Below are 13,259 nucleotides of genomic sequence, written 5' to 3'. Positions count from 1 at the left end.
ACTCACTGGCTGCCCGATGAACATCTAGAGAAGAACTGTGCTGATATTTGAACATGGCCTCAGAGAGACTGGGATGTGGGGGGAGAGGGGGGAGTGGGATTGGGGAGAAAAGGGGGAGCAGGCTACAAACGCGGGTGTGGGCGAGTGGAGGGGGAAGGGTGATCAGAGAGAGAGAGGTTAGCTTGTGTTTTTTTTTTAGTAGTCACCCCTTATTCTCTCTCTCGATCTCTCTCTCCATTGTTAAATATCCCACCACCCAGCACTAAGCACTGTCCCTTCTTAATGATGTCATTGTGTGTGTGTGGGGGGGAAGTTCTGTCTATTTACCATTGTATGACAGACAACAGCTGGCCCTATTGGACATGGCCACACCCTACAAATCCTACCCATCTGGTTCCTTAAGCGGAACCCCCGACACACACACACACTCATCTTTAGTACTTTTTCATCCCATAAATCAGACCTCAAAAACAACACATTTCATTGTTGACTTAAAGAGTATATGACACTGTAGGGAGGAGAGCAAAAGGAGAGAGGGAGGAGACAGAGATCCCTCTGTGTGGGCCTCACGACCTGCCATCCAATAACTCACCCTGAGGCAGAGAAAGAGAGAGATGAACGGGAGAGAGACTGAGTGCTTCTGTGACCTTGAACTTCTCAGCCTCACATCCTCTCTCCTTTTCTCTCTCTGTCTGTTTATCCCCTTTTCTCTGTTTCTGTCCTATGTCCACTCCGTTCATCTCGCGGTGTCCTTTTTGACCTAAACAAGACTCCATACTCTATCCCTGCTTTAAACCATGCAACCTGAAGTCAAGCTCATCTTCTCGCTACTTCTCTTTCTCCCTCTTACCCCTCTCTCTCACACACAAACACACACACACGCGCACACACACACACACACACGCGCGCGCGCACCCGCACCCACAAACACTAACACACACACATTCCTACACCGCCTGTATGTGTTTTTGAGTCAGAGCGCTGTATGAGCAGCAGATAAAGGAGGCGTCCATCCAAGACTTCAGATTCCTGGCATAGACTGCCTCACATCCACTGGGAATGGACTTCCAAAGGCTGAGCGGGAGACAGAAAGAGAAAGAGGGGGGAAAGAGTGAGAGAGGGGGGGGGGACACAGGGAGAGACATGCATTATTTATTATTGCAGTATGGTCACTAGAAAGAAAGAAGGGGATTAGAGGAGCGCTCCAAGCCAGCCAGGTCTACTGGGTTATTTCTCTCTCTCCGTCTCTATTACTTCTCTCCTAAGGGGTCGTTCAGAAATAAGGTAGTTGTGGTTAGTTCATTTCCAGTTGGCAGATTAACTAAAGTGTTTGTGTGTGTGTGTTTTTCAGATTGCTGCTGTGGTCAGTCCAAGAGAGAAGGACAAAGACACTGAGATGGAGGAACCACCGGGATCACATTCCCTCTTCTGTTTCTTTAACTTATTACCTTTCCAACTGTGTGTGTGTGTGTGTGTGTGTGTGTGTGTGTGTGTGTGTGTGTGTGTGTGTGTGTGTGTGTGTGTGTGTGTGTGTGTGTGTGTGTGTGTGTGTGTGTGTGCGTGTGTGTGTGTGTGCGTGTGTGTGCGTGTGTGTGCGCGCGTGCGCGTGCGTACATTTTGGTGGGTGACACCTCCAATTTCAATTTTATAATTTGCCATTTTTGTTGACTTTTATAATGTTATGATACTCATATATCGTTGACACATTTACAATACCCTTAATCATCAAGGGACTTTACAATACTATTGATACATACTGTGGCTTGTGTTTCTAACTACCTATTTGAGAATGTATATTTGTGTGTACAGTATACTCATATTTAGAAAATATATCACGGACTCCAAGAAAGCTTACATTCTTTCACAAACATGCTGCACTTGCATGTATTCACGCACGCATGCACAAACTCACACGTACACACACACACGTACACACACACAGATACACACCCACTGGACAGTTTCACTCACACTCAGAAACTTGAACTGAGAATGACAAGCGGTGGTAATGTTTCTCTTTAACTTTGAACTGTTCCTCCTCTGTAACTGTCAGGCCAGGGTCAAATGGCATCAAATAATAATAATAATCATAAGAGCAATGGTAGTAATACTGTAATAGTGATACTGGTGATAATAATCCGTTAGTCTCTGCTGGAGATGATGCATACACACAAAGCAATGAGCGTCGATGACATCGTGAAGAGTCACACGTTATATGGTACATTCGCTGTGGTTCGTCTCAAGTGTATGTGGGTGTGTTATATCTGTGTGATTGCATGTGCATCAAACATGGGCAATACCCTTCATTGGTGCTTCCATGTAGGCCATGAGGTACTGTTATCTTGTTGTGCACTGTATCTAGATGGTAAAACACAATGGCAATAGGCTCAGTGGGATTTTGATCTCTTGGTTACTTCGACCCGTGACAATCCTCTTCTCCTCCACGTCCTTTGAACCGTCACCGTCCAGTAATGTACTGTATATCAGACGTCATCACAAATGTTTTTTAGACGATTACGTCATTGGCTGTTTGTCTCAGCTATCACGTCAATACAATTACTAGGAGCACTTTTTTTGATATCGTGTGATATTGATTTAACAAATAGTTTTGTTTCATTGGCTGGTACAAAGATCTCTTTGTGTTCGATTTACATCTGGGTGTTGTTTTGTATAAAAATACCTGCTCATATTAGTCATGTGTGAGCTAGGTAATATAGCAATGACCAGTAACATGGAGAATATGGGTTCCTGTTTTATGGATTGATTTGAAATCTACCACTAATCTGAATGGGCCTGTACTGTTCACAAGTAGAGGGGGAGGAGAGTTCTGAGTGAGATATCATGGACACACACTGACGATCAGGAGAGATTAGTTTTCTTAATCCACTCTGACACCCTTAGAAAGAAGTGTGTGTGCACTCACACACACACTAACACACACACATGAGAATACATGAGAGACAGTCACAGGTATTATACTGTAGACACTTGGCCACACACAGTCCCTCTCCACCCCTGCCTCACCTGCTAGTCTATCATAGAGGGAGGAGGAGGAGGACATGCTAAAATGAAAAGAGTCTTGTAGAAGGCTTTGACATAGTTCGCCATATGGCCAAGTCCATGTTGTGTTACAGCTTTAATTGTCCCACCATCTCTAGTGGTGTTTGGTGTGGTATAGAGCACTCGAGGCAACGACAGAGAAACACAGTGATAGTGACGACTTGTGTCATTAGCTTTTTCAGAATGCACTTTTTTAATCTACTTGCCCTACTGTACATTCCAGCTTATTAAAAATGTCACTTTTTGAACCTGTGTTGTCCTTAATCACATGCCCTTGCCTGCAGAGACTAGAAATATCAGTGCCCTGCCTTGTCAACCATAGTATAGGCCAACAGACCCCAGTTTCCAACCCCATTGAGACTTTTTAAGGAGAACTTCTACAAATACTTGAAGTGATTTCATTGAACTTCAGTGTCATTCCTGGTGGGGCAAGTGATTCTGTGTTGTGGTAGTGAAGACGGTGAGGAAGGGTGGAGAGTAGAGTGGCGTCTTCATGTGACTAAAGCAGCGTGATAGAGGAGGGTAAATACCTGAGAGCTCTGCTGAGATAGATCGCCCAGCTTGCTCTGCTCGGCCTTGCATGGCTTTATGGGATACAGGAGGTATTAGCAGCTGAATCATTATTGTTGATACTTTTCTTTCCCCCCCCTTTTTAGTTTGTGCCTTTGTGTCCCAGAAGTTTCTTCCTTTGCCTCCTGCCTGCGACATCACATAAACATGAAAATACTGTATATGTTTTGGACTACCTGCCTGCCTGTGTGGGTGGAGTTCCTGAAAGCTCTTTTTTTCTCCTTTGGGAACAAAAAGCATTTCTCTATGAAGGGAAATCTTGGGAAAGAAGTGGTGAAATTGCACATTGAGCACTGTGGTGGTCGAAATTATTAACATTTTAATGGGGCCTACTAGCATTTTAATGTTACCATTGGTTCTTGCTTGTAAAGTTAACTTCCAGATGTTTAATAAAATGCATTTACAAATACACCATTCAAATCTGAATTGGGGAATGGCTTAAGATGGATCTGTTTGCTATACTGGTCATACTGCTATACTAGTCATATTTCGAGATACATGTCAATATTTAATCATTTTGTATCCTTTGTTATAAACTGTCTCACTAGGCTGTATATAAAAGGGGAGGTGAAACGCCTTGTGTAAAATTTAATAGTGACGCTTGTACTATGTTTGCGTACATACAGGGTCACGCGTGTCTCCTTTGCGCCATAAAAGAGAGGATTCGTATTAAATATATATGGATATATACACATACAGTATATTTTTTGGCCTTGTCAGTTTCTTAACTGCGTAGACGTACAGTATATGTTGGGAAAGGCGTTTTGGAACCAGACATGCAACCCCCGCTGTACTCAACACTGAATCTGGGTTTTACAGTACAAAAAAAAGCTTCTCTTGCGTTTCTATTTTTTCTTTTTTTGTATAATGCTCTGAAAATACATCATTTTTCACAAGTGGTTTCGGACATAGAAGAACTGTTACCGGTCACTTTATAAACTGAAACTTAGGATATAATAGTAGAATAGCTGTTGCATTACCTATTTGTTACGACCTGTATGTAATGTTATTATGGAAGATGTAATGTCCTTCTGTAAATGTTGTTTATTGTTGGTTTACCTGAAATAAATAAAGTTTATTAATGCTTCAAACTGTGTTCAGCTACCAATGCAAAACAGCTGTTGTTAGGTCATGTATTACATACTTACATACATTCTTTCATACTAATTCTACCACAACTCCATTCTAATGTGGTCATGCTAGTGTGGATATTGGTTGCCTTTGTCCTCCTATTCATCAGTATTTACATAGTTAGCTACTTCCTGAAATTAGTTATCCCTGGAATTGATATAAGTACCGTACTTAGTTTTTTTTTTAAGGCATCATTTCCTCAACTGTACCAGCGACAGTTTCTAGTGATTTATCCTGTATTACCAGTCCCTGTTTGATGTGAGCTGAGCTGGCCTGATTGTATTGTACCACAACAGTGTTTTTTCTGGACACCCACCAAGGTGTTATGTCTCTGATTCAAACCATACCAATAGGTCAACAACATCTCCAAGTCTGCATCCCAAATTGCATCCCTATTGGCTCTGGTTAAATGTAGTGCACTATATAGGGAATAGGGTGCCATTTGGGATGCATATATGAACAAGTATGTAACTTCAGTTATGAGTACAGTTTTCAAGCCTGCTGGTCCTCAAACAAATATAATTTATAACATGAAAACAAACAGCCCCCAGGTCATAATGACTGTGACAGATAGGTAGGAGAAAAATACATGGAAACTGCAACAACACAATGCTTGCTGTAAGAATGTTATGTTCATAACATTTTTAAGTTTCTTTGGAAAAACATGAAGTCATTCTATTCTGTTCTGTGGTTATTTATTGCATGTGGTCATAAATGAATCTGAAACGGTTTTGCACCAAAAAATTCCCCACCAAAAAATAAATTTCCAATAGTTAATTCCAGTTTATCTCTTTAATGTTGGATCATATATCAACTGCATGAAGGTCAAATCTGACTCAAGGTTTTAACTTTGTAATGTTGATTGCTCTGGACAACTGTATTTCAAACTGAATAGACTTGGCTAGACACCCAGTCCTAAAACAAGACATTTAGTAACATAAGTCATTTTGAGTTTGTGTGTCTCTCTTGGCAGGGTGTAGCTTGAAGAACCAAATCTCACTGCATTCTTCTGTCAGGATATATTACATACTTATTGACTCCTTCTACATCCCACTGACAGACATGCCTCCTAACCAGTCAGAATGCCTGGGTGACTGATTAACATTAGGGATCCTCTGTATTTGCTTGACCTCAGCTAGTGAGCCATGATGTTTTGAATTCTCAATAGATAGTGCTCTGTGACAGGTTGATAACTAGAAATACGTTTTGATGCACATCACTTGGACTAATCATATTATTGATGCACTATAACTGGTCATAGTGTTGTTGATGGTTGCAATAGTAGTTGATTTGATTATTATTTATGTTGTTATGATACTGTTTTTGTACATTAAACAGTTTTACATTATCTAATATATCTCTGGTGAACAGTAAGGTACAGTACAGTACAGTTGATGACAAATGAGAGATAATAGACTCCCTAAAAGTCAAGGGGGGGGGGGGGGGGGGGGGCAGGACAGCCCTGTTAAGCTCACTGTAGTGGAGTATCTCCCTTCCTTCCTGTTCTCCTCTACACAGGGTCTCTCTCTCTCTCTCTCTCACGGTTTCCTTCCTGTTCTCCTCTACACAGGGTCTCTCTCTCTCTCTCTCTCTTTCTCTCTCACGGTTTCCTTCCTGTTCTCCTCTACACAGGGTCTCTCTCTCTCTCTCTCTCTTTCTCTCTCACGGTTTCCTTCCTGTTCTCCTCTACACAGGGTCTCTCTCTCTCTCTCTCTCTTTCTCTCTCACGGTTTCCTTCCTGTTCTCCTCTACACAGGGTCTCTCTCTCTCTCTCTCTCTTTCTCTCTCACGGTTTCCTTCCTGTTCTCCTCTACACAGGGTCTCTCTCTCTCTCTCTCTCTTTCTCTCTCACGGTTTCCTTCCTGTTCTCCTCTACACAGGGTCTCTCTCACGCTCTCTCTCTCTCTCTTTCTCTCTCACGGTTTCCTTCCTGTTCTCCTCTACACAGGGTCTCTCTCTCGCTCTCTCTCTTTCTCTCTCACGGTTTCCTTCCTGTTCTCCTCTACACAGGGTCTCTCTCTCTCTCTCTCTTTCTCTCTCACGGTTTCCTTCCTGTTCTCCTCTACACAGGGTCTCTCTCTCTCTTTCTCTCTCACGGTTTCCTTCCTGTTCTCCTCTACACAGGGTCTCTCTCTCTCTCTCTCTCTTTCTCTCTCACGGTTTCCTTCCTGTTCTCCTCTACACAGGGTCTCTCTCTCTCTCTCTCTCTCTTTCTCTCTCACGGTTTCCTTCCTGTTCTCCTCTACACAGGGTCTCTCTCTCTCTCTCTCTCTCTTTCTCTCTCACGGTTTCCTTCCTGTTCTCCTCTACACAGGGTCTCTCTCTCTCTCTCTCTTTCTCTCTCACGGTTTCCTTCCTGTTCTCCTCTACACAGGGTCTCTCTCTCTCTTTCTCTCTCACGGTTTCCTTCCTGTTCTCCTCTACACAGGGTCTCTCTCTCTCTCTCTTTCTCTCTCACGGTTTCCTTCCTGTTCTCCTCTACACAGGGTCTCTCTCTCTCTCTCTCTTTCTCTCTCACGGTTTCCTTCCTGTTCTCCTCTACACAGGGTCTCTCTCTCTCTCTCTCTTTCTCTCTCACGGTTTCCTTCCTGTTCTCCTCTACACAGGGTCTCTCCCTCCCACTGTTCCCTCTGCGTGCACCACTGTGTGAGATGGGTTTGAAACCCCTCTGATCCCAAAGGCTCATGGTGACAAACCACTTTCATCCCTGTCCCTAGGGCCTAACGGTGGAGACGACATTATGGTTGAAAGGGGAGACTGATTAAAATGATGCTGGTTGTTCTTCCCTCTCTAAAAGACCCATTTAGGCTATACTCACTTGTAATATGTAACGCGCATGGCATTTATTTAGTGTGTTTTACAGTCACACACAGTTTTACTGGATGATAATATCAAGGGAGTCTGGACTGTTACAATAGTAGGCTATTTGACGAGGTCTAATATGATATCTCTGAGTCAATACCTCACAGTTTTAATGAACATAGAAGTTAATTTTGCTCATATAAACGGTAGGCCTTCTGTCAGATTTGTAAAATAGTTTTTCCTTTTCCATCAGTAGTCCTAGATGTGGCTTTCAGAAGTATCATAGGCCTATTTATAAGGGCATAATTCTTATTTTAAATATGTGATATTGTTTCGGCTATAGAACTAAGACATTGAAACTCATCAGCCATGCACAAGATGAACAATTGTAGACGATCCCTAAACCATGCCATCTGTTAGTCCAACCCTTTTTTCCATATGGAGGAGAGAGAGACGGCTCACTGAGACAGCAGGGCGCCTGGAAACAGGTTTCAACAGCGCAGAGCAGAGAGAGGCTATCTCGTTTGTCGCGCAGCAAGAGTAGCAGAAGAACATTGCGGAGTCCGGACCTGAGTGTTGTGTATAGTAGGTTGGATTTTCTTCTCCAAATTCTGTCAGCGATATTTTTCGATTTTGGGGGATCTTCAACATCTCTGCGCAACGGCGGGGAGAAGCGAAAACAGCCTAAAGTTACGCTGGAAGGGAGTAATGTTACATTTACAAGGAAAGAAAAATCGAACACCGAAAGGGAGCGGGGAAGTAGTGGCTCGCTAGCTGGCGAGCTAGCTAGTTTTGGAAGAAACAGCAAAGAAAGTATGTCTGTGGCCGTGCGTAATGCTTTCGCAATGGATTACAACAGAGTACTGTGTATATTTTTGCAGGTGTTTTTATTGATCAGTTTAGGATCTATAAGGGCAAATGGACAGTATGGCGACCGGGGAATGTCTATTCCGGAGCACGGTTTTTGCCAGCCGATTTCTATTCCACTTTGTACAGACATCGCATACAACGAGACCATCATGCCAAATTTACTAGGACACACAAACCAGGAGGAAGCAGGGCTCGAGGTACACCAGTTTTACCCGCTTGTGAAAGTTCAGTGTTCTCCTGATTTAAAGTTTTTCCTCTGCTCCATGTATGCGCCTGTGTGCACGGTGCTTGAGCAGGCGCTTCCCCCGTGCAGGTCACTGTGCGAGAGGGCGAGACAGGGCTGTGAGGCGCTCATGAACAAATTCGGTTTTCAGTGGCCGGTCAGCCTCGCTTGCGAGTCTTTCCCGGTTCACGGAGCGGGCGAGCTGTGCGTCGGGCAGAATATGTCGGGTCAAAACACACCGGTCAACCCCACCCCTGATGTAACGGAGCCTCCGCACGATACTGCGATTGTAAAAGGACAGTTCAAGTGCCCGGCTTCTCTGAAAGTACCCACTTATTTGAATTACCGTTTTCTCGGTGAGGATGACTGTGGCGCACCGTGCGAGCCAAAGAAATCTAACGGAATGATGTACTTCAGCGAGGAAGAGTTAAAATTCGCCAGGATATGGATAGTAATCTGGTCCGTGTTATGTTGTGCATCCACGTTATTTACCGTTCTAACCTATCTGGTGGACATGAAGCGCTTCAGCTACCCTGAGCGTCCTATTATCTTCCTATCCGGTTGCTACACCATGGTATCCATTGCCTACATAGCTGGATTTCTCCTTGAGGACAAGGTGGTTTGCAATGACAGGTTTGACAACGACATTAGGACTGTGGTGCAGGGTACCAAAAAGGAGGGTTGTACCATCCTCTTCATGATGTTGTATTTTTTCAGCATGGCCAGCTCCATCTGGTGGGTCATCCTGGCCCTCACCTGGTTCCTGGCAGCAGGGATGAAGTGGGGTCACGAAGCCATCGAGGCCAACTCGCAGTACTTCCACCTGGCGGCGTGGGCTGTGCCCGCCATTAAGACCATCACTATCCTGGCGGTGGGCCAGGTGGATGGGGATGTCCTTAGCGGCGTGTGCTTCGTGGGCATCAACAGTGTGGACGCTCTCCGAGGCTTCGTCCTAGCGCCGCTCTTTGTCTACCTCTTCATCGGCACCTCGTTCCTCCTGGCCGGCTTCGTGTCTCTGTTCCGGATCAGAACCATCATGAAGCACGACGGCACCAAGACGGAGAAGCTGGAGAAGCTGATGGTGAGGATAGGGATCTTCAGCGTGCTCTACACCGTCCCCGCCACCATCGTCATCGCCTGCTACTTCTACGAGCAGGCCTTCCGGGAGCAGTGGGAGAGGACGTGGATCAGCCAGACGTGTAAGACGTACGCCGTGCCCTGTCCGGCCCACCCACACCCCAACATGAGCCCCGACTTCACCGTCTTCATGATCAAGTACCTCATGACTCTGATCGTGGGGATAACGTCCGGGTTCTGGATCTGGTCTGGGAAGACCCTCAACTCCTGGAAGAGGTTTTATACGAGACTGGCTAACAACAGACAGGGAGAGACCACAGTGTGAATGGTCTGAGTGGGGTGAGACCTCTGGATGTACTTTAGCCACTGATGGGTGTCCCCCACACACACAAAAAATGTGTTTATTTACAGACTGAATGAATGATAATCGTTTTTGGACTTAATTGCCATGCAGAGACACTCATTGGTACATGATGTTTCTATTGTACATAAAACATTTTGTGAGATTTTTGTAAGTATATATTTGTATTTAAAGATCAAAATTCTCTTTTTTAGTGTTTTCCTCTATTAAAACCAACATTTATTTGACACACTTTGGGCATAATGAAAATTGACCTAAGTGATAAAGAGCCAGCTAACTGAGCATTTAGCATTAAGGATGTGGTTGTCTTAGGACCTGAGTTGGCTTGGTCACTGTTGGGAGAGGGTTGTAGCTGTCTTTGATCAGTAGACTGGCTCGGAACATTGTTTCTATTCTAAGCAGCAGAGTCCCGTGAAAAACAATTGCTTCCTCGTGGGTCCTTATCCCCCATTTATACTGTTGTTCTTTCTGTCCAACTGTTCTCTTCTATTCAACATATTTCTAAATGCCTGGGATTTGAATGTTAAAAATATGATCAACATGTATTTTAAAACAAGGTATAGGTTTGGGATTATGTGTTCAACATATTTCTAAATGCCTTGGTTTTGACGGTTAAAAGTACAGTCAGCATTTTTATAACAAGAAAGTAGGTATAGGTTTGGGATTGTGTGCACATGTACTGTGTGGCCTACATGACATGAATCCTCCACATACAAATGTTTTCATAACCTGAACGAGAATGAGCCAGAATGAGAACATTTAGCCCAAAATAAAGCCCGAATAGTTGCACCAAAGTTAAAAGCCGTCTTTTGTTGACACAATATTGTAATAGAATGAAAGTAAACCATTTGCAGGATCTTTTCAACATTTTGTTTATGTGTTTCACATAGCCCTGCTGCCTATGAACACAGAACAGACACACGTTGTTTGTGGCTTTGTTTACCTTTTTGAGCACTTTGAGGGGAATACTAGCCTGGTCCCAGATCTGTTTGTGCTGTCTTGCCAACCCCCGAAGAACCATAGGAGTAGGCAGGACAGCACAATCAGGTCTTGGACCAGGCTAGGGGAATACAGAATGCTGGACAGAGACAGCTCCGACTCAGAGGTGGGCTACATAACACATCAGCTGCACCCCCTAATGCTTTCTTACAGACATACAGACAGCTGAAATAGCAATACTTCACTAATGAACAAGTTGAAATACGCAGTAGCCTACTCTACAGCCGGCTGTATAATTGGCTTATAAAAACTGAAAACAAATGAATAATTGAAGGAGATAGGACAGTGCGTTTTGTAATTTTCAGACCTACAGGTAATCAGAGTCAGAAAATTATTATTCCCCAGAAGGTAATTGTTGGCTAAATGTGGCTGTATTTTTTTACAATGGGCCCAGGTGGCAGCTTTGAACAGTCCCCTTTCACCCCTGAGTCATTTCTCCTGGTTAAATGTGTGTTTGTGTGTGCACACATGCTCGTGTGTGTGTGCGTGTGTGTCGGTGCTAACCATGCAGGATGAGCAGCTGTCTTTAGGCTTTATAAAGCTAGACACCGTGATCTGTCCCCACCTCACGCTTCTTCTGTTATGTTCTTGTCAAATGCATGAAAGTTATTTTACCCTAAATGCATCGATGGCTCTCTATTAAACAACATGTTCATGCCTTTCACATCTATTATGTTTCATTCTGGTATTCTGCATTTGTTTGTTATTAAAAACATATTTAGAGAAACATTTCTTTATATCCACACTGATTACTTTAAAGAATAAAAAATCCCACCTTTGCACCAACTGTCATGTTGATTTGAAATATCTATTATTTTCATGTGTTATATACCAGAGATGATGGATTGAATCATGCTGTTAGCCTAGTGTACATTTACATTTGAGTAATTTAGCAGGTGGTATTATTCAGAACGACTTCCAGGAGCAATTAGGGTTAAGTGCCTTGCTCAAGGGCACATCAACATATTTTTCAACTAGTCGGCTAGGGGTTTAGAACCAGCGACCTTTCGGTTCTTGGCCCAATGCTCTTAACCGCTAGGGTACCTGCCTAAAATGTAGTTTAAGATTTGGAGTGTAACAATTCTGCTTCATCGACTCTATATAGTATTCAGTTTGTAACAACATGGTAATAGCAATCATTTTTACAGCTGGAAAAGCTCAACAGCGAACATGAGTTTTATCTCAGTGGTTATAGCCAACTGTGAAGTCTGGTTTGAAAAATTACTTCCTTATCCCGGGTGGATGTTAATCAAATGCAGCTCTCTGGTTAGGCTAAATGAGGTGGATGGGAATCTTGTGAATGGTTGGTATGCACTGTGAACGCTCAGAGGCCTTGCATGTGTAGGGGCATTGTTGCTTTGCACTTAAAATTGCTTGTGTCCCATGTCTGGCAGTCACATACGTAGGTCAGCTACTCAACTTTCATACAGCCATTGTTTAGGGTAGGTTTGTTGTTGTCTTTAATTTTGTTGCTCTGTTCACTCTTGTATCTATTGTGTCCAAGCTTCTCTGAAGTCTGTGGCTGTATAGTTTGTGGCTAAACTGATCATAACTTAATGTGAACTATATATATGGCTCATGTCCAGTAGTTTATGCATAAGCACAGTTCAATCCGCTGCGCTGAAGATCTGCTTTATAGCACGGGTGATAATTAAAAGCAATGTTCCCAAGGTCGCGGAGACTCTGCATTCATGGTAAACGATACGTTGGCTCAATCGGAAATGACCTTTAAATGTGAATTGCACTACAACGTAGATATTCTGAGCTGCGGATGAAACCGAGCCCTTAGTCTCAGACAGGTTAGCAGGTGTGCTGAAGAACACTCCCCATTTTCGCTGTATCAGTGAGATGTTGTAAGTGCTTGGCACAGAGTTGAGGACTTGATTCAATGCAGTGCCTAAGCAACCTTCAGGTCATTTAGCTGAATGGTAGTCACTTCTAGTCTCTGGATTCATAGTAACATGGGCTATGTTTTCCTCCTATAAGAGTACCACTGACCGACCTCTATGGACGTACAGTACATGCCTTAATTTCAAGCCCTTATTGATTTGACTTAGCTGACCCGGGCCCATAGGGAATAGGGTGCCATTTATGACACATAATATGTGTATGCTAGGTCTCACTCTGTCTGCCTCCCTCCCTGTCAGTGTGTCTTCCTGATGCCTG

At 43.6% G+C, this 13,259-nt stretch overlaps 2 protein-coding genes across 3 annotated transcripts in view; both read left to right on the top strand.

Moving 5' to 3' along the window:
- Positions 1–4,717, top strand: part of LOC109901131 (cyclin-dependent kinase 14) — a 207,512-nt gene extending 202,795 nt beyond the window's left edge. For both annotated transcript variants that reach the window (XM_031787048.1, XM_031787049.1), the window contains one exon: positions 1,352–4,717. The gene's annotated coding sequence lies outside the window, so the exon portion shown is untranslated. The remainder of the gene's footprint in view (positions 1–1,351) is intronic.
- A 3,300-nt stretch (positions 4,718–8,017) lies between these two features.
- fzd1 (frizzled class receptor 1) lies at positions 8,018–11,880 on the top strand. The gene has a single exon (XM_020505894.2). It carries the CDS (start codon positions 8,379–8,381, stop codon positions 10,056–10,058), a length of 1,680 nt encoding a protein of 559 aa, XP_020361483.2. The 5' UTR covers positions 8,018–8,378; the 3' UTR covers positions 10,059–11,880.
- Positions 11,881–13,259: the final 1,379 nt, after the last annotated feature.

Source organism: Oncorhynchus kisutch, linkage group LG13, assembly GCF_002021735.2.
Source record: "Oncorhynchus kisutch isolate 150728-3 linkage group LG13, Okis_V2, whole genome shotgun sequence".
NCBI classification, from domain to species: Eukaryota; Metazoa; Chordata; class Actinopteri; order Salmoniformes; family Salmonidae; genus Oncorhynchus; species Oncorhynchus kisutch.
The sequence above is the reverse complement of the archived record's forward strand: the minus strand, read 5'-3'. Positions and strand labels throughout refer to the sequence as shown.

What these genes read in the sequence shown, in the direction of transcription:
- fzd1 (XM_020505894.2), top strand. Translation starts at nt 8,379, where the DNA reads ATGTCTGTGGCCGTGCGTAATGCTTTCGCAATGGATTACAACAGAGTA.